We start from the raw sequence: 22,062 nt of genomic DNA on the forward strand, positions 1-22,062 counted from the left end.
GAATGAAAGGGGCAGACAACAGGAGAGAGACATGGCAGCTGACATTTGAGAGAAATGGTGGGGTAAACCGTGCCGAGTGGAAGAGCGAGGGCCCCAGAGGTCGGAGCCGCGTGCAGGTGCATCGTGCAGGGAGGGGTGAGGACCGCGAAGGGTGACTCGAGGGTCTGCCTGGCTTGAGAACTGGGTGAACGGTGGGTTCCTTTACTGAGATGGCGATCGAAGGAGCAACGGGTTGGAGGGAGGGCAAGGTCGTGGGGGTTGATCCAAAGCTCTGTTCTGGACGTTTTAGGTTTGACAAGACTTTGGGCACATGAAGTGGAGCTGCCAAGTAGTCAATGGAGCATCGGTGTGAAGCTCGGCGAAGAGGACAGAACTAGAGACACCAGCCTGAGAAAGCCAGCAGATAGAGGGCACTTAACCTGTGGGAAGGACGCGCCCGCCCTGCAGGAGACGAGCTCTTACAGAAGGGGCGCTGGCCTAGCAGGAGCCGCGCCCCCCCACACACGGGGAGGCGAGGGGCCGGGAAGGAGCAGCCGCTGAGGAAGGAACGCCTGTCGTGGGTGATCACCTGCATCGAAGGGAGGGGTAGAATGAGGTCACAGTGATGCGCACTGGGCCGGCACAAAAGGCTGCCTTAGGCTCGAGTCCACCGACCCCCGGACAAGGCTAGAACCCGTGGATGGCCGCGCTCGCGGGCGCCGAGCGAACTGGAAGCCCCGCGAGGCCACGCCCCTCCGCGGCCCCGCCCCCAACCCTGCCAGGCTGTCCAATCGCGTGCAGAGCTCGTCGCTCTACCCAGGCGGTTGTGTCGATCTCGGCTTCAGCGGGAGACCCTGGCCGAACCATGGCGGAGAAAACTCAAAAGAGGTGGGTCTGCTCCTTGAGGAAAGCCCCTGTCCTGGGCTCTCCGCAGGGGCCGAACCTGTTCCAGGGCGCCACGGTGCAGACTAGGTTGGGGTCTTCTCCCGGGCACTCAGGCTGATGGTACCAACAGCCCGGACCCCGGGTGCGCGGAGGGTGCGGGAGGCAGGGAGGCTGCCAGGGGACGCGGAGTCGCTGCGGGAAGGTTTTTGTTCTTTTGCTCGCCGTCCCCGCCCCGCAACGCGCCTGCGCAGAGGGGGCCTGCTGCGGCCATTTGTCCCCTCGCGGCTGCCTGTGCGGGGCGCGTTGCTGCCGCACCCTCGTCCGTGCCCGTCTCCCCTGGGAGGGGTGTGGCAGCGGGCTCACGGTCTCTTGTCAAAAAGGGGGCTCGCCTGGACCGGAACTGAGACACGTTCCGCCCTCTTGGGCCAGCTCCTTTGTGAACCTGTGGGGACACGAGGTGTGGCTTCTTCTCCAGCAGTCCTCGTTGCTGGGGACTGTTGGGGGCAGAGAAACGGCTTGGGTGAGAGGAATTGATGAGCAAGGCCGTGTCCAGAAGCAGCAGCGCTGAGTACCCTCTGGTGACTCTTGACAAAGAACACCGACGTGGTTTCTGGTGCCATATATTAAAATTGAGGTTTTTCTTCTAGGTAGGCAGGGAATTTCTAAGCTAAGGAGGAACAGGTCTACTATAAATATTACGTATAGTGTATCGTAGCTACGATGAGGCATTCCTGACGTTTTGGGGGTTTTTTGTTTGTTTGTTTAAAGATGACTGGTAAGGGGATCTTAACCCTTGACCTGGTGTTGTCAGCACCACGCTCTCCAGGTGAGCTAACGGGCCATCCCTATATAGGGATCCGAACCCATGGCCTTGTTGTCATCAGCACCACACTTTCCCGATATGGGATCCAAACACGTGGCCCTGGTGGTGTCAGCACCGCACTCGCCCAAGTGAGCCACGGGCCGGCCCTATATGGGATCCGAACCCATGGCCCTTGTGTTGTCAGCACCACATTCTCCCGATATGGGATCCGAACCCTTGGCCTTAGTTGTCAGCACCACACTCTCCCGATATGGGATCCGAACCCGTGGCCCTGGTGTTGTCAGCACCACACTCTCCCAGGTGAGCCAGGGGCCTCACCCCAGACGTTATTTTAACAGGTGTGCGGTTGAGCCTTCTGCTCCCAGCCGCCTGCTCCCCGCCCTGCCCCACCCCACCACCCGCAGTGGGGTCCACGCAGAGGTGTTTTAGTAGGTCTAGTGGTGAGTTTCATTCTTGCCTCACTGAGAATTGTGCTAATTGTGACACAAACACGACCTGGGACCTCTCTCTTGGGCATAAAACTGAAGACGGGGCACTTGTGAGTCTCTCCTACTCTCAGTTGCCCAGGACAAGTTAAATGTTAGACTGAGGCAATGGAAAATTGCAATGAGAAATAAGATCTAAAACAAAGACATTTTATAGAGGCTCATTTATTTGACCAGGATTAATAAGATTACGCAAAAACCCACTTTAAATGAAAAATGTCAGAGAAATGGTATTTTCAAATGTTGATACATTCAAGAACAGCATCATTCAGTTATCACAGAAAAAAATATCTAGAGTGACAGGATATTTCCAGGAAACTTACAACTAACAGAAAAGACATAATTGATGTTGGGTCAGTGATGCCCCAGGAATGAACCTGGGTTCAAGAAATATCTCTGAGTTTCAGTTTTCTCATCTGTAAAATGAGTGAGTTGGACCAGGTGATTTTCTGCTCTGTTCTGCTCCTTCTTACTGAAGTCTTTCTTTTTTTTTTTTTCTTTTCTGACTCAGTAGGAAGGTTTACATACTGTCTGTGATTTCAGCACGTTGACTCTTAACAGGGTATGTAGTAACCCAGATGGATCATTGGTAGGATGTCATCAACTCCTGCCTTGTAGAAAGTTAGTGCCAGACAAAATGATGGAAACAGATATAGCTGTGTCTAAACATGCGACCATTTCTTAAAGATAGACACAAGGATTATTAAATTTTTCTGTTTGATGCATGTTCTTTTTACTTAGAGCTTTAAAAATACATTGTGGTAGGAAGATTTGTTCACTGAAATTTATGGAAGAAAAATGTACCTACCTGTGTATTTTTTTTTAGTTCTTCATATCAGTAGAGAAGTTGGTGCAACTTTATAAACAAGTATTTTTAGTGCTACTTTGCATTTATGTTAGGGAATATTTGAGGGGGTCATTCTGGAATATAAATGGTGGAGAGATATGTTAAAGAAAGAATCTATACCCTTCTGACTCTCAGACCTATATTTTAAGAACTCTCTCATGAGCTCCAAATCTGTATTTTCAGTTGCTTATTGGGTATATTTCCTGAATATTTCGTAGATATACCTGAGATTGAATTTATCTAAAGTCTCTCTGAAATCTGCCTCTCTTTGCATGGGCTCTTTCTCAGATGGTGACATCAGTCTTCCAGATCAGAAACCTAGAAGCTTGGGTCTTGCTCCCTGGCTCCTCACTTTTGGTTGGTTTTCTGGGAGTAATGGAGCTGAGTCAGAGCAGCTGATTTGAGAATTTGAGGCTCCCTCTCCATCTGGAATCATCCCTTCCCAGGAAGGGGACAAGATGATTGATCAGTTTCTTTCACTGGTGCCCCTCACCCCCATCCCTCTGTAGTCAAACCTGTTTTCCCTGCTCAAAGAGGAAAGCAGTTACATACTTTGTGGTCTGTGGGGCTTGTAACAAGGAACAAGAGGTAGCTACCTTCAACGCTGTGTAGAAATCAGATTTTATTAATTGTATTTGTTGCCAAGTCTTGTTTCTCTTTCCTCGCACACCTGCAGCTTCTGCTGTGTGCTGCCACTGCCTTTCAGGCCCGCATTATCTCTGCAGGATGAGGCCAGCCGTTCCCCCACCCCCACGCCCAGCACTTCTTCACACAGTGCCAATTACCTACATACATACATACGATTTGGTTGTTATTGGCTTGGGAATGGTAATCCTTCAGTGACTTCTTGTCTGCAAGTGCAAATTCAAATCCCTTGGCATGGTGTGCAAATTTGTTTGTGGGCTGGCCCTGCCTTCCTTCCAAGCCTCATCTGCCTTCCGTGTTCTCACTGATTCATTGAGGTTCAGCCTGGGAGGAGAGATTTTTACTTTGTTACTTACGAGCCTTTGCTTGGATGTATGTATATGGCATTTTAAAATAGATATAAAATTGTTTTAATATTTTCTCATGAGCATTGTTGCATAAACATTTACACTTTTCTGTTATTTAAAATCGATTGCACTTTTTATCAAAGTAATGCATGCACATGGTTTACATATTTCACTATAAGCTTCATTTGGAAAGCAGCAGCCCCTGCTTATCCTTCACCATCTCCTGTTTCTGCTCCCTGGAAGCAGACTCTAACTCTTAGCTGTTTCTTTTGCTACTTGCCTTCATTTTTCTAAATATCTGCTTATTTTGCTTTTCTTGTCCTGTCATTTTATACAACATCTATTGGTTTCTTCTTGTACTTATTGAAGATTTAGCAATTTTATACCAAAGTTCCCTCCCCGTTGTTTTTATTGTCATGGAGTATATAGTATTCCAGTAAATTGATGACTGTATTTTACTTCATTCCCCTCCCTATTTCATGGCTATCAGTGTTATTAACAGTTGTTTCACTATTCTACATTACATTACAGTGACCAATTTGTGCATACATTTTCCTTTCTATTGAATAATTTCTTGATGATAGAATTCCAGAAATGGATTTCAGAAATGGTCAAACATTGTGAATATTTTTATGATTTCTCATTCATATTGGTACAGTATTTTCAAAAGAGTTTTTGACGTTGCCACCAGAAGCATACAGGTGTCTCGGTTAAATTACAGCTGCATCATCATTGGGTAGCTATTACAAGTGGAAAAGCAAAATACCTCGTCATCCTAAACAAACTAAAATGAGATAAGAAATAGACAAGAATATAGCCATACTTACTATTCCAAGTAATGGATTCACATTTGTTGTATAACATAGCCTTTTGTTTCTTTCTTACATTGACTGTGCCATGTTTCTGCTTGAATAATATCAAGCATCAGGGTGTAATAAGACACAGAACAATTATGGAAAATGACACAGAAACATTATCATCAGTGCCATTACAAATATGGCATAATAGGGTTATATTTGTGATAGCAGGTCATTTATTTGAAAGTTAAAGTAATGAGAAGTGATAGTAATGAGTAATAATTTTATCTTTGGTTAAAAATGATTATTGCGAAGCTGGGAGAAATGATTGAAAGAACAGAAAAACCAATCTTAAAGGGAAACTGGAGTCCAGAAATCATGAAATGATATTTAAGTGTTACAAGAAAATATTTGTAGGTAAGTAAAACTAAAGAGGAAGGACACTTATAAGGATCATTATTTGATGGGTACTTTTTAAAGAAAGGGAGATAAATGTTCAATAATAGAAAAATCATCCTTGAAATACTGCCATTTGCAACAACATGGATGGACCTCGAGAGAATTATATTAAGTGAAACAAGTCAGGCACAGAAAGAGAAATACCACATGTTCTCACTTATTGGTGGGAGCTAAAAATTAATATATAAATTCACACACACACACACACACACACACACACACACACACAAACCGGGGGGGGGGGGAAGAAGATATAACAACCACAATTACTTGAAGTTGATACGAAGCAAACAGAAAGGACATTGTTGAGGGGAGGGGGGGAGGGAGAAGGGAGGGAGGTTTTGGTGATGGGGAGCAATAATCAGCCACAATGTATATCGACAAAATAAAATTTAATAAATAAATAAATAAATAAAAATAAATAAAAAAATAGAAAAATCATCCTGATTATGGAAGTGTATCCAGGCCCTCTTTTGGTCCTGGTCTTAAGAAAATGTTATTTATTTATCCATCTATCTTTTTTTCCGCACTTTATTTATTTAGTTTTTGAACAGGAATTATATTTTTGTGACACAAAATTCAAACAAGTAAAAAGTGATACATAATGAAAAAAACTTCCATCTACCTTGTGCCCCTGCTGTCTGTCCAGCTCCCCTCTCTGACGGCAGCCAATATTATTAGTTTCTTATCTGTCATTCCAGAGATAGCTTGTGTATATTCAAGCAATCATCAAGGAATACACATTTAAAAGAACATCATGAACCTGTTTCACAATATAGCATTTGCAAAAAATAAAATCTTATAGTAATTTTTTTTATCAAAAGTGTCAAAAATGTTATGAAATACAAATAGAAGGTACCACTAAATTTTTTTAATATTATCTGTTGTAAGTTAAAAATAAGCATTTTCATCTATGAATTTTTTTTTTTTTTTTTTTTTGCAGCTGGCTGATAGGGGATCCAAACCATTGACGCTGGTGTTGTAACACTGTGCTCTAACCAACTAAGTTAACCAGCCAGCCCTGATGTGTGAATATTCTGTAGAACTTCAGAAAAAAATTAATTGATATGAGCAAATCATCACAATTTAGATTTCCAGTCCTTGCTGGTTGCAAAACATATTTACTGAAATGAGAATGCAGGTTTTTGGAAAGTTTATAAATCAAGGCAGTAACATTTTGGCTATCAAAGCTTCAACTGTTTCACATACCAAGTTTTAATAATTTACTTAAAATGCAAAATTCATAGCTTAAAGGATAGTTTCCAGGGTTTTATTAATCTTTCAGAACTAGAATGCTTTCCCCTAATACTGGAAACAAGGCAAGATGTCTGCTCTCATTACTCCTGTTTAATATTGTATTGGAAGTCTAAGCCAGGACATTAGGGCAAAAATAATAATAATAATAATAATAATAGGCATACAAATTGGAATAAAAGAAATAAAATTGTGTCTATTTATGTAGAAAATTCCAAAGAATCTACCTAAAAGCTACTTGAACTAAGTGGGTTTAGCAAGGTCTTAAGATACAAAGTCAATGTACAAAATTACTGTATTTCTGCATGCAGTCATCCCTTGGTATCCATGGGGGATTGGTTCCAGGCCCTCCTGCAGATACCAAAATCCACAGATGCTCAAGTCCCATGTTTAAAATGGCCTGGTATTTGCATATAACTTATACACATCCTCCCCTGTACTTCAAATCATTTCTAGGTTACAGTGGAAATGCTGTGTAAATAGTTTTATATTGTACCATTTAGGGAATAATGATAAGAAAAAATAGTCTGTACATGTTCAGTGCAGACACAATTTTTTTTTCTTTAATATTCTCTATCTACAGTTGGTTGACTCCACAGATCTGGAACCCACAGATACAGAGGGCTGACTATTAGCAATGAACAACTGGTAATCAAAATTTTGGAAAATCAAGACAGGATTATAAAGGCAAAATATCTAAAATGGTATTGTTATTTTATAGAAGCTGAGAGCAGATTTAACACTGAATATCACTGCTGTTAAGAAAAATTATTTTCTTAGGAAAACAAGTTACCTGTTAACTATCACTATAATGGAGAAGTCATGTGATACAGTTTCTCATGTCAGCTCATGGCTCAGCCAGGAGCAGCATTTAGCTAAATATAGTTATGTCAAACAAAGTTCACAACAGAATATCAAAAAGCATGAATAAGTTATGTGGAAATTATTAGAGTCTTTCGAACAATTTATACTACAGTTTATATTACTTGGTAAAGTGTTATAATGCATATAGTCAAAGAATAAATGGAAATATTTGTAAATTTTAAATTTCTATATTAATATTACCTTGCTGGTTGTTAAATAGTTTGAATGTACATTCTTTTTCTCCCTGTTTGCAAAAATAGTGGCATATTACATACTGTTCATTTTTTGACTTTCCTTTTTTCTATTTAACAGTATAGCTTTGAGATCATTCCCAAATCTTTATGTAAGAGATTATTTGTTCTTTTTGGTGACTATGTTAGTCTATAGTGTACCATAATTTATTAACCAGTTCCCTACTGAAGGTTGTCTAGGTTGTTTTCAGCTTTTTGCTATTTAGAAACAATGCTGGTATTAATAAACTAAAAGATACAAAGCTCTTCTCAAGCCTTTTTATAGTACATCACATATGATTTTGGTCTGATGGATAGTATACCATTTGAGGGGTTTATAATATATTAAAACCTTACCCTCATTTTTTTTCAATTTTGTTGGGTTTCTTTTGGTGGCTGGCCAGTACAGGGGGGATCTGAATCCTTGACCTTGGTGTTACAAGGCAGCACTCTAACCAGCTGAGCTAACTGGCCAGCAAAACCTTACCCTCTTATAATTGACTTTCCTTTTTTTCTTTCATTCTTTTTTTGCAGCTGGCCAGTACAGGGATTGAATCCTGGACTTTCACGTTATCAGCATCACGTTCTCACCAGCTGAGCTAACTGGCCAGCCAACTTTCCATTTTTTCATCAATTTTTTTAAACTTTTTTTTTTTTTTTTTTTTTGCCACAGTATTAGGGTAGCTTCTATAACAATATTTTTAATCTTACCCATGATGAGTGTTACCTTTGTCTTCCTACAGTGTGAAGATTGCTCCTGGAGCAGTTGTATGTGTAGAAAGTGAAATCAGAGGAGATGTAACTATTGGTAAGAAAATAGTTTATTAGTATTGTTTCTCAAAAATTGACGTGATTTAATGTTTCAGTGCTTTTCAATTAGGTATTATCTTCTATGTCTATTTTACCGATGTCCTAATTTTACTGACAAAACAATGTATTTTCTCCTATGTGTTTAATATTTCTGAAAGAATATAGTGTGTTGGAGACTGTGTTTAATCTCCTATTTTGAGTTCCAATGAGGCAGTGTAACAAAGTCATTCATTATTGGAGAGAGATCTGCTGTGTACCTGCGATGCATCGGGCACTGTGCTAGTGCTAGGGACTCGGAATTGAGCACAGCAGACTAAGGAACTGCCTTTGTGGAGCTTATATTCTACTGAGTCCTCGTTCTAGACTGTGTGGACTGTGGAGTCCACAGATCTGGGTAGCTGGCAGTGCTCAGTTCTAAGAGTTAACATATAACATGATATTTCAACACAGATTTTCAGTGATGGATTATAGCATAAGAAAAGTGGTAATAAACTGTTTTCTGCATTAAGTAGCAATAAACTCAAGTATAGCTTAATTGATAAATTTTTCAGGATATTTTTGCAACTTTCCATCCTGTAGTCACTTGCAGTTTTACGAATTATTTCATTTTGAAATATTTCAGGAAGAAAGTAATTTTTTCCTTTGCTGTGTTTCAGGTTAGTGGAACTTTAAACCCAATCTTCTATTTTTCTAGAAAATAAAGTTTTCAGTTTATCAGAGAAACTAGTCAGAAGCTTGGAAATGTAATCCTTAACCAGAAGTGCTTTGACTTGAAGATCTGCTGGAGCCTGACCCCCCTCATTAGAGGCTGCTCAGAAACAGACCTTGGGAAAAGTAACAGCTCTCTTGTTAATTATAATTTGGGTAAATAAGGTTTCATAGCTTCAAGTCTGTTTTTAATTAGGCTGTCTTGATTCATGGGCCATGAATTATTTCCCATGAATCTTTATTTTGAGAGCTGAAGAACATTTCAGAAAGGTACCTCTAAGCACAGTCCTGTGCTCCGTTACAGGATGCATTGCAGACCCTGGTGTCAGGAGAGGACTTAGTTGGGACGTCATAATGTGAAGGCAGAACTCGGCGCAATGGAAGCACTTTCTGCTGAAAGTGCTTTCTGCTGGAAGCCCTTTGTCCCATTTATTCATTCTCTCCAGGGGAGTTTTAATGCAGATCAAAAGCCTCCCATTTTGTAGGAATCTTTTTCAGTAACGCAGAACAGTGGCTTTGACTTGAGAAATCATCGCATGTAAGGCAGCTCTTACAGGTACCTCAGCTTACAGGTCAAGGGAATTGCTTAATTTTCAAAAGAGAGAGCTTGTGGCTTTTTGAATTATTTACTGACACATGAAAAAGTGCACAAAGATTCCTTTCTGTGGCAAAGATAGACAGGAAAAGTGTCCTTTACCAAATGAGGGAGATGGAAATGTGATGCGAGGAATGTCTTTCTGGCTATGTTGGGTCAAGCCCAGCCAACCATTTAGAAAAATAACTCACCAGCCAGTGAGGCAGCTTCAGCTCAGACACATTTATCCAAACAAGGACATGAGCCAATAGGGTTTCAGCACATTTGGTAAGAACATACACAAACTACACTGCCAGGAAGGGCACCAAGAAGGTTCACAACAGGCTTTTTAAAAAACTTTCCATGGTGACAGATTTTTATTTTTAAAGTACTTTAACTTCAAGACCCTTAAACTGGGTTTGAAAGTGCTCATGGCATGCAGAAAAGCGTGGAGCAAGCTGTGCCCACACTTCAGTGTGCTGTCACCAACAGCTCGAACTGCAGGTGCTCAGCTGCCTGACCTGCAGCTAAAACCAGAGAGAAGTTCACAGACAAAGCTGAGTTATCTGCGTTGTTCACTGAAGTCACAGAAGAAGTTCACCAAATTTTAAGTTCACCAAACCAAAATCTTAGCTGTCACAAATCCTGAAGTACACGTATGCAGACCTTGCCAGTCTGTGCCCAACAAAGACCTGCAAGAGATTTAAGGGAATTGTTCAGTTTATTATAGCCCATGACGTTTTCTGTCGTCTCACAACTCAAAGTTCATAGTTTCACCTCAAGTTATTTCAGCCCCAAAACACCAGGACCTGCAGTTTGGCAATGCTGCCAGCAGGTGGCGATGGTGTCCAAGTCGCAGGTCTCGCCTAAGCTGCTGCTGTGCTTTTACCTCCCAGGGCAAGGCCCTCATTTTATAACCTGGAGTATTCCAGATGCTTATTAAATAGCTTACTAATAATAATATTAAAATAATAATAGCACTGGTAAAACACCTGGTTAAAATAGCTCAGGCATTATTTTTAAATATTGTGTAAAACATGTTACAGGATGGGATTATTTTAATTTTTTTAATTGTTTTTGTTTGGATTTTTAACATAAGAAACATGTATTACTTTTTTACTTATTTATTTTGATGGCTGACGGTACAGGGATCGAACCCTGGACCTTTGTGTTATCAGCACCATGCTTTAACCAACTGAGCCAACCCACTTACGTCGTATTTGAAAGGTAAAAACGAGAATATCAATTGTTTTCAAAAATACAGTTTAGAGGAACTTTTAAAGAAACACACAGGTCCCAGTGGTACTTTCATCTTATTGATCCATCCTCGTCAAAAGCTACAACTGGAGGGCCAGGAGAATATCTAGTGCCTCTGGCCGCTTACCTAGACACGGCAACAGATCTGCTTTCTGTCACAGCCATGGTCATCTCTTCCTCCTGTCTAAGATCTGTAAACCTAGTTATGGAAAACACTTTTATTAGTCTTTTTATTAATATTTTTACTTTCATTAATCTTTTTATAACACGGTATGGAATTTTCCTCCTTGGTTAAAAGGAGGTATTACCCTGATGCCTGGGAAGAGGAGAAAAGCAGACCTTTTTTTTCTGTTTTTCAGACCAGAACTATTTTGCATATCATGAATAAGTTATTTATTAGCTGTTAGTGGCAAACAGTGATGAACCTCCCATTTTTAAGAAGTGTGGGCAGACCCCATGATCTCCCTTTCAAGCATTATTTCACATAATCCATGTTTCAACCCAGTGGGGCAGGTTGTTACAGATCTCAGCTTTTTTTGAGAGAGTAAGCACGTAGCCTTTAAGTGACAGCTCCCAGGGTCTAGACTTTCTGGGCAAGGGTAGGGTGCCAGCTGGGGCTTTAATTACAAGAACTTAAAATAGACAGATTGTGTCCCTTTATCATAGAACATTTTGAAGTAAAATGTAATCTGGTATTGTGCAAACTACAGATTTCAGTTGGTTTACACAGCTGAAAAACCTAGAAATTTCTCATTTCAAAGGAATCCGATGTTCATTTAAGCATTGTTTAGCACCTGTCCTCCGAAAATGGCAGCATGCAAATCCTCATTATTGAGGGATTAGTTAAATAATTTATGTTATATTTATATGATGTGAGATACTTTTCAGCCATTAAAATGAATACCTGTCTAGATATACTTGCATGGAAAAATTACCATAAAAACAAATTGCAGAATAATAAGTCCTATTCCCTGGCTTTAAAGAAGCATGTGCTTGTAATGTGTGTTTTCCTTAAAGTTAAATTTATTTTTAAGCTTTTTAATGAGATATAGTTTATATGTGGTGATATTTATAGATCTTAAGTATACAGTAGTGCTTATGTCTGGAATAATATACCCTAAATTTTCAAGAATACTTACCTCTAGGGAAAGGGATAGCATGAGAGGATTTTTCACTTTTTGCTTTGTTTGAACTTTTTGTAATGATCATGTATTCCTTTGATAAATAAGTATATGTATATACGTACATCTGTGTGTATGTGTGTGTATACATATGTATATGGGTTTTGTTTTGTTTTTTTAATCAAAAAAAGGCATACACATTCACACTCATGGTCAACTTCCCAGGGACCTCAGAGATCCCATCTTCTATCTTGAAATCTTCTGTTGTGAATAGGAGATTTGTCTAGGTAATTTTACTTTAGCAGCTGAAGATTTGGGGCGCCAGGGGTGACTGAGAAATATCAAGACCACTCTGATGTTACTTCTTACTGGACTGTGCTTTGTGCTTCGGGCCCCACCTTCTTTATCACTCCTCAGCTCTTCGATGTCAGAAGGAATCAGCTGTACCGAGGTTCCTTCCAGTTCTCTGGGCACCAGGAACACCTCCTTACTGTTTTAATACATTCGTGAGTGACTATGTTAAGCAGTCCCAGTTTCCAGGATAACAGTCTCCAAAGGGCAAAAATAGTATGTATTCATTTTTGTCCCTGTAACATCACAGTGCATCCTGCCTGTCACAAGCAGACACTGATGACTGACTAAATTAACCATTTGTACAGTTGAATACTGAATTTCATGGATAGTGTCACCTTCCGGAACCTCCCTCCCCACCTTCTGTCACTCCTGCGGTCCCCCTACTTACTTTCAGTGTCAGTTCCTGTCCACTTGTTTACCAATAAAAACAGCCTCGGTATTGGGGGGGCATGTGGAGGGTGTTGGAGAGAGGCTGGGAGGAGGAGGTGTTTTCTCATCAGCAGCTTCCTTATCACTAAAACGCTCGGCCTGCAGCCTGCGGGGATAAAGCTGGGGGAGCGAGTGTGTGGCATTCCAGAACCGGGCCCTGCTTAGGCAGTGCAGTGCCCGCACCGTGCTGCTGGGGAAGTGGATGTGAAGGCCCCTCCCACCCGCCTCGACTTGAGTGGGAGGCAGTTCCTCAGGTCACAACCCCAGCGTCACCAGTGAGCACCTCTGGCTCCTACTGCTTCCCTTTAACCTTTTCAACTTTAACCGGTTAAAGTCATGTCCTAGACCAGACAGCAGGAGCTCTGCTTCCTTCTAGTGGTGTGCTTGTAATAGGGATAGTGACAAAGTGACGATGCTGGAGTTAGATCCCGTATTTTCTGACTTCTGTCCACCCGCATTTCCTCTTCATCACTTAATAAAAAGACTAATCCTGTGGTACGCTAGCCTAAGAAAGCACCACGTTGCAAGCAGAGAGAGCCTTAGCTTTCTGAGGGAAAGGAAGGAAGGGCATTAATTTTTATTGCCAACTCTGCCACACATCATGTCTCTCCACATTATCTCATCTAACCCTTAGAACAACCCTGCAGGACTGGTGTCATTGTTACCCCCATTTGCCGCCGAGATCATGGAAGCTTCCAAGTGACAGCTAAGCCAGAGCCGTCTGGCTCTAACCCCTGTGCAGTTTCACACACCTTGGCTTGAGGTTTGGCACTAACTACTGATGGTAACAGCCAAGGAGATAATTTTTGTAAAGTACCCAGAGTGGCACCTGGCACACATTTAGAAAATACTCGTCCCAACGGTTTCTCCCTCACTCACTCAGTCTCCTCCCGCCCTCCTGTTGGAAGTGTAGCCTCTACCAATAATTTCTTCTCAAATAATATTTTTAACAGGACCTAGGACAGTGATCCACCCGAAAGCACGAATTATTGCAGAAGCTGGGCCGATAGTGATCGGTGAAGGTAACCTAATAGAAGAACAGGCCCTCATCATAAATGCGTGAGTAAGACTGAGACACTCTAAGCTGAGTGCCATGGGTGGGTGAACGTTTCCCATTCATTTCAGCTCTGAGAACCTTTGACAACTGACATCTGGAAGGCCCGCTATTTTAGAGCTGGAGAAACATTAAGGATCTTGTTCACATGAGTAAATAAGGAAACTGTAAACCAGATGGGGAAAGACTTGTCCAAGGCAAGAGAGCTCCTGGTGGCTGACTAGACTCTCCAACGCTGGGTCTGGTCATCGTCCCCTAGGGGCCACTTTCCCATCCATCCCGTAAGCAAACACTTCCTGAGCACCTCTCACCTCCAAGTGCTATGCCGACCCCCCCAAAGAGTGCTTTTTGGTTGAATTTCTTGGTTCTGGCTCAAATGTTATTACTCACACCCAAACATGTAAACTTAACTCTAAAATATGTTTTCACGTGTTTTGCATGGGTAGCACCCAGAATTATAGATGAAAAATTGGGGGCCCTAGAGGCAATTTTTAAACTTTAAATATAAAAGAACATGAACATGATCTTAGTGAGTAAGAATCTAATTCCTATGAAATTGCCATAAATATTTGTAAGTCTTTCTAGATAAAATTTTGGCAGGAAATTCAAGCCTATACCTAATTTATAGCAACAATGTATGGAATTTGTAAGAAAGACCTTGGGAAAATATTTAACTGTGATAAAAAGACTGATTTGTCTTAATGCTTACTTAGGATTTGGGAGTTTCTTACTATATTAAGCAGGTTCTTTTAAAATACTTTTGGCACCTTCAGTGTAAGTCAATTAACAATAGCTGTATTCTGCAGTAACTCAACTGTCAGTGATAAAATACCATTTTTATATGGCTTCCTCCTCTTAGAACATAAACATTTTATCTTCCAAATATTTCAACTAACTACCTAATAGCATAATTATTTTATGTGAATATCTGTTTATATTTCACAATCTCGAATGATTATTAAGAATGAAAAATTTTCAAGTCAGGCATGATTTTGATTCTAATTTAGCAGTCTATAAAAGAGTAGCCAGGATCTTTTTTTACCTTTACCTTGGAGAAGGCCCTCTGCTCTTTGGGTTTAAAAACTAGAGAGAGGAACGTTGTCTTTCTACACATGCCTATAACTTCTTACATTTCAGTAGCTCTTTTCAACTCCAAGCCTTCTCCAGCATAAAGGATAAATGATTCACTTGGATTAAGAAATACATTACTTAGTTATGCAATTTTAGCTTGATGTAGGTAAAATTAAGAGAATTAACCCAAATTCTAAAAATGGAGGGAGAGTTGCTTATTCTGTTACTGATTTTTTGATGCTTGGCCTCTTCTTTTTACAGTCACCCAGATAATATCACTCCTGATGCTGAAGATCCAGATCCCAAACCTATGACCATTGGCACCAATAATGTGTTTGAAGTTGGCTGCTGTATCCTTTACAGTGGTCCGAGTTAAATCATTCCCAGCTATCCTTCAGTACCCAAATCTCCCCCTGCAGAGACTGTCATAATTTATCTTTCAAATATATTTGTAATATATTATTATAATTACATTTTTAGGACTAGGCCATCTAGCTCTTTGAACAGACTTATTTGTGGTATATAAAAAAATCCTTTCTGTTTGAGAGAATAACTCACCGGAGTAAAGTAAGTGTGCTGTTTTCAGACACACGCTCACACACACAGCCCCCTTCAGCTCAGCATTTTGAAAATAATCTCTTCCTCTTTTCACCGTACTACAACTTGTTGACAGTTAGCAATGGCTGAGCGGCAGTAGACACAGAAACAGTAATCCTGGCGTCTATCCTGATTTAAGAACCAGAACTTTGTTATTTTGGTTCCTATATAGTTTTAGGTAGACTGTATATTGTCTGATTTGAGAAAATGTGGGCAGGGGTGAAAATGCTGTTTCATTCTTTGTGTATTTTTTTTTTTTTCTTCAGAGCATCACTAGTTCTTTTGCTTGGTTTTGTACTCTAAAAAAGTAGTAAAATGGTGTCAGCAAAACATATAACACAGAGTAGAAGATATTTGGAGGAAGAAATCTAATTGTTCAACAGTAGCAAAATATTTAAATCAATTAATCTACAAGCATAAAACGAACCACTAGAACCATTAAGCAGTCATTAAAAATTTTGTTTTTAGGTCTAGCCCCTTAGTTCAGTTGGTTAGAGTGCAGTGCTGATAACACTACAGTCAAGGGTTCGGATCTCCATACCAGCCAGCTCTGCCCTCTTCCCCAAAAGAAAACATATGTTTTTAAAGTTTTTAATGACACAGACTAATGCTTGCAAATTTAAGTGACTTGAGTAGGCTATAAAAGTTTACAGTTTGATTCCCATTTATGTAAAAGGAATTTTACATATATTTATATAAAGATATATCAAACTGTTAACAGTGTTTAAGTGATTGGGTGATGGATAGTTTTAATAAAACAATTGTGAAAATATATTACTCATGAAATCAGGGCATCTTATACCTTCACTAATTTTTTTTTTTTTTTTTTTCTTAAAAGATGACCAATGAGGGGATCTTAACCCTTGACTTGGTGGTGTCAGCACCACACTCTACCAAGTGACCTAACCAGCCATCCCTATATAGGGATCTGAACCTGTGGCCTTGGTGTTATCAGCACCACACTCTCCCAAGTGAGCCACGGGCCGGCCCTTACCTTCACTAATTTCTTTAAAAAACATTATTTCTTATTTAACATTATTATTTCCTTAAAAAACTTTTATGTATACCTAGAGATATTTATGTTTAAAGATTAAAACATTACTACAGATTTCCCTGAGCTAAGGGGGGCCTGCATATCCCTTCCCAAATCTCTGCCCCAGTGCTATAGAAGGAGATATTGCACTAGTGGGGGGAAAAGATGAATATACTTACAGTATTTACTTAACTCTGGCTTACAGATTCCCAAGCCATGAAAATAGGAGATAATAATGTCATTGAATCCAAAGGTAAGCTGTGTTCAGGGTTTTATTGTCAAAGTGATTCCTTCCTTTCTCCTTGTGGTGTCCTGGGAAACAACCTAAGTATAAACTATGGCAAGGAAGTGGACTAAAATAGCTGTCAGACTTAATTTTTTGCCCTTAAGGAACCTAATCTGGTTATGTAGTTATCTGGTAATGTAATTGAATACATTAAATTAAAAAGTCATCTGTGTACATTTAAGTCAGGATTGAATTAAACCATAAATTTCAAATGAAAGTTTTGAAAAAGATTGCTACTAAATACTAGTATCTATGATATTTTAGTCTACTAGTGTTATTGTAAAATTAAAGAAACAAATCACAGCTTTTCTAGCAGTTTGCTTTCTTTAATTCCAGGAAACAAATATAATTTACTCATTATAAAAGAGGCCAGGCAGGGGATCATGTAAAGTCACCACCACTACTGGGAAGCAAACTCCAAGAGTTTGTCCCACTCAGTCCAGAAAGAACCTGAACAATGACACTTCTTTAGAATAGTGGGTTTGTCTTTCTTGGTCTTGATCGGCATGATAGAAAGTGCTTTTTTTTTAAAATAATAAAATTATACTTTTGTTAATCTACTTAATGGTTTTTATTTTAATTTGGATTACCAATTATTATCATTATTATTATCATCATTGGTATTTTCTGTTATTTCTATCTGCTTATTATGTGTCAAAACTGTGCTCAGTGCTTTATGTTTCATATATATTGCCTAAAGTAAATTGTGAAGTAGGGTGATCTCTCCACTCTATAGGTAACCTTGAGATCAGAGACTTTACAGGTCATACAGTTAACTAGTTAGCAGCAGACCTCTGTTTTGAATCCATCTGACACTGGTATGTACGGCTCGCCTCTATGCTATCTGTACAACTAACTGAAGTATTTTCTGTAAATTTTTTTTAAGGCCAGTTTGTGTTTTTGTACCGAGATTTATCCTAGGGGGAAAAGAGTGCTGTACTCCTTTAATGATGTCTTAAGTTTCAGTTCTTAATATATTTTGCTGCAGCATATGTAGGCAGAAATGTAATATTGACAAGTGGCTGCATCATTGGGGCTTGCTGCAACCTGAATACTTTTGAAGTCATCCCTGAGAACACGGTGATCTACGGCACAGACTGCCTTCGTCGGGTGCAGACTGAGCGACCACAGGTACTACAGCCTCTCTTTTAAAAGAGTTCTATCTAGTGCTGTTAATTTTCCCAAAATTCCATGTAATTGTCTTAATAGGGCAGCGAGTTCACTATTTGAAAATCAGATGATTAAAATGCAGTATCAGAAGAACATTCGTAAAACATTTATTTGCAGTTCAGTTATTCAGTCTTTAGGTTAATATAAAAAATATATACCAGGATGACAGTTACAAGTTGATTATGAGAAAAGGAAATCAAGAGATGTTACTCCTGGTCTTCTGCATTTTCACTGACGATGCATCACCAAACTTTATAACCAAACTGATTCACTCCTAAAGTCTCAATCGTCAATGGTAAGGAATGACCCTGCCAAATTCATACTCTGCCTTTAACTTGGGTCTTTTAGTTTATTAACATAGCTTGCTAATAAACGCAGCTTATGAATAAGCACATGTGTGTGGATATTTTCCTAGCTTACAAGAAATTGTGCCCTCCTAATAACTAAGATGAGGAGTAATGAGTACACAGTTGGAGTTTAACGCTGCAGTAGGAGATGAAAAAGGCAGGGCTTTGGGGCTTCCTTTGGACATAGGACATCGAGACTAAAATTTTGAGCCTCATTGCTTGGCACATTCAATATATATTTCTTTAGTTACACAGTCTCCTTTCACTTGCCCAAAGGAAATATTTTGAAGACACTTATCACTTTGCCTCTGATTCATAGCCATATTTTATCAGAAATTAAAACTCTAGTTATTTCTGAGTTACTCTATTTCTGTAATGTTTTGGCTTTATTATTATTATAAGCAAGTATTTCTTCTGTAGACTAAAAAGGAAATAAGGACAAATCCAGTTCTCTTTACTATCTGCATAACAGCAAGTATGATTGAAGAGGGAGGAATGAGGCTGGAGAGGGAAAGGGAGGTTAGGATTGATTGAGCAGGAGTATCTGAAGTTTAGTATTTAATGGTATGCAATGCTGTTTTCCAGCTTTTGCTCATCATAAGGATTATGTAGAGATCTTTATTAAAAATAAAGATTCCCCAGTATTGAATCACAGTGTCTAAGGCAGGGGCCTAAATTCATATTTTTCACAAGTACCCCAAGTGAGTTTCACAATTAGGAAATCTGGGCAATGCTGGTATCTAAAGAGTGAAGATCAGATGAGTGTATGTCAACCACGTGGCTCTGTAGGTCAGTGGAAAACAGTATAAACCCTCGTTGTTTTACTTACATGATCTGCTATAATTGGAAATTTTTAACTTTTTAGAAGCCAGGATGAAATCTACAGAAGCAAATGTGAAAACTAATTATATATGTGTGTGTGTGTGTGTGTACGTGTACATATATGTGTACATATGTGTGTATATGTTTTGTTTTGTTTTGTTTTTGTGATTAGCCAGTATGGGGATCCAAACCCTTGACCTTGGTGTTATAACACTGGGTTCTAATCAACTGAGCTAACCGGCCAGCCCTCTATATATTTTTATATATAAAATCATTTGGCTTTTTCTTATTACCAAGTACATTCATTACAAATTTTTTTAAAAAACCAAAAAAACAGGTAGACAAAAATAAGTTCATGAAAATCACCTATAATTCTACAACCGAGTAGTAACCATTTCTACCTGGTACTCTTGATTTCGATTTCTACCAGTTAGTCTTAATTATGTTGTCTTTTTAGCCCCAGACACTACAGCTGGATTTCTTGATGAAAATCTTGCCAAATTATCACCACCTAAAGAAGACTATGAAAGGAAGCTCAACTCCAGTTAAGAACTAAGAGCAACGTATGACAGGAAGATAACATTTCATCTTTCGCCGCTGTCCTTTGAAAGGGCCACCGGTTTATGTACTCTTAGCAGCTCACAGAGTAATACATGTTGACTTTATTTTGTAAAATTGAGTTAGAGAGGAAAGCAATGGGTTTTCATTGTTAACTGTCCTCTGTAATTTGTATGAAATGTATTATTTTCCTATATCCTTGTTCCTTTTCTGATCATTTGCAAATTTAGTTTATCTTGTATTATATAAAATGTTAATCACAAATTTTATTTATGTAAAAGACTACCCATGATAAGAAAAGGCATATTGTCACATATTTATATTCTAACATATACTAAACCAAATAAAAATGCTGATGACAGGGCTTTAAGTGAGCATACTTTAATCAGTTTTTCTGTTTGCATTAATCTTCCCAAAATAGCTGTCTTAATTTTTATTATGTACTAGCTGTATTAAAGCTAATGTGTTTACCTGTTCCTCTTGTGGATTTGTTGCGGTTTAAAATTTTAGCAACTGTTGAATTTATACTTCACTTTGTTCTTAACAAAAATAACTGGTTTTCTTTTTAGTAAGACAGAAGTAATCAGGGAAAGATGTCTTCAGTAGAACACAAATTCAGAAAGAATGATGTCTGTTTAAAATGACAAGTAAATCATTATTTACTTTAGTGGTATTCCTGGGTTTCTGAGGACAATGAAACTAAGAGATTTTGAAATATCTATAAATTTATGAATTATTTTGGCATACTAGTAATCACTAATTATTGAACTTGTTATAATTCCATTTATCTAATTACAGAGTGGACAAAATATTGAGAATTTTGTTGTAATTGCAAATTTTTTGAATAATTTAAGTGCATGCATTTAATGGAATACACTTTTGAACTTTTGAATGAGTACATATTGATTAATCTGAAGATACTAAGTAGTAAGATTAATACTAAGATACTAAAAATACTAAGGTGTTTTCTCAAAATTTAATTTTAATTATGAGTAGAGAAAACTGTAAAAGGCAAAAGATTTATACGATCTGAAGAGAAACCAGAGTATGAGAGTAGAAAAAACTGTATTTTTGAATTTCTGAAACTGGAAGTACAAATTAACCTAATTTTTCCAAATTGGAAAGGCTTGATTTGGGTAAAAATGCTCATGACTCTAGTTGGAAAACTGTACTGTAGTGGACTGAACATAGAGCTTTTGAAAAAGGAGAACATCGCATAAATGCCCTGTTTGATAAACTGCTATTTATTCATGTTTCCACCCCTGATGATCAATTCAGAATTTCATTGATCATGGAAATTTTCTTGATAAAAGGTCAGAAATTATAAAACCTCCTTTGAAATTCTAAATTGGTTCTAAAATATTCCCTCTGGAGAAGTTCTGATAGGCTAAGTAAACGGCCTCTCCCAACTCCACAGGTTGTATGTGAGGGTGACAGTGATGTACCTCCCAAGGACCTCAGTAATAAGAAACCTCCAGAGAGTTAAGCTTACAGAGTGAACACGTAGTGAGAAGGTAGCGTTTCCCGCAGGCACTGTAGGTTATTAAATGACATTAACTCATTTTAGGAAAGAGAATATGAACAGAAATAGTCAACTTTACCAAAACAGGGTTTGGAGAAACAAAATATGACTGTGTACGCAGTGTAATCCATGAAGCGGGGGAGGTCCAGAATCCAGGAGACGTGAGCAATTCAGTGACCAGAAGTGTTCTCTACTTCAGGTAGAACCAGTTTATCCAGACCCGCTGTGGCTTGGAAAGAACATACCTCGAGACTTGTCGCTTCTTTTGGCACTAATTGCATGCTTAACTGAACCACCTTCTGGTTGCTAATAGGGCCTCCAAGCTATTATCATTCAGGAAAAGGAGGAACTCTGGATGAGGACACCAAAATTCCATTCTGCTCATTGGAAATTGAGAGAAGCTCTCTGGTTTAGACATCAGTCTCGTGTGAATTTAGTTTGTGTGGTTCTGCTCGCAAGTCGTAAGTTTAGTCTGTGAGTTTCCGAATATTCTAACAAAGTACACTTTCTGACCCTTCGGGACAGGGAAGCACTTCACTCGTCGGGGTGTCTCCATTGCCAGGCTGCCATCCTCCTGGTGGCATTCTGCCACACTGAAACTGCACTCGAACTTCATCACAAATATTCCAGGCAAATAAGTTAAATAATAGGACAAAACGCTTGTGACATGGTAGCGACTGGGCAGGGAAAAGAAAACCATTTGATCACAGCATGTTATTGCAATTTGGCATTAG

The 22,062-nt window shown here is 39.2% G+C and overlaps 1 protein-coding gene across 1 annotated transcript; it reads left to right on the forward strand.

The window, feature by feature from the left end:
* The first annotated feature begins 784 nt into the window (after positions 1-784).
* Positions 785-20,550, forward strand: DCTN6 (dynactin subunit 6). The gene is made up of 7 exons (XM_063077283.1): positions 785-867; positions 8,359-8,423; positions 13,822-13,927; positions 15,255-15,343; positions 16,829-16,876; positions 17,898-18,040; positions 19,706-20,550. Exons 1-7 carry the CDS (start codon positions 845-847, stop codon positions 19,802-19,804), a joined length of 573 nt encoding a protein of 190 aa, XP_062933353.1. The 5' UTR covers positions 785-844; the 3' UTR covers positions 19,805-20,550.
* The last annotated feature ends 1,512 nt before the right edge of the window (positions 20,551-22,062 follow it).

Source organism: Cynocephalus volans, chromosome 13 (genome assembly GCF_027409185.1).
Source record: "Cynocephalus volans isolate mCynVol1 chromosome 13, mCynVol1.pri, whole genome shotgun sequence".
Lineage (NCBI taxonomy): Eukaryota > Metazoa > Chordata > Mammalia > Dermoptera > Cynocephalidae > Cynocephalus > Cynocephalus volans.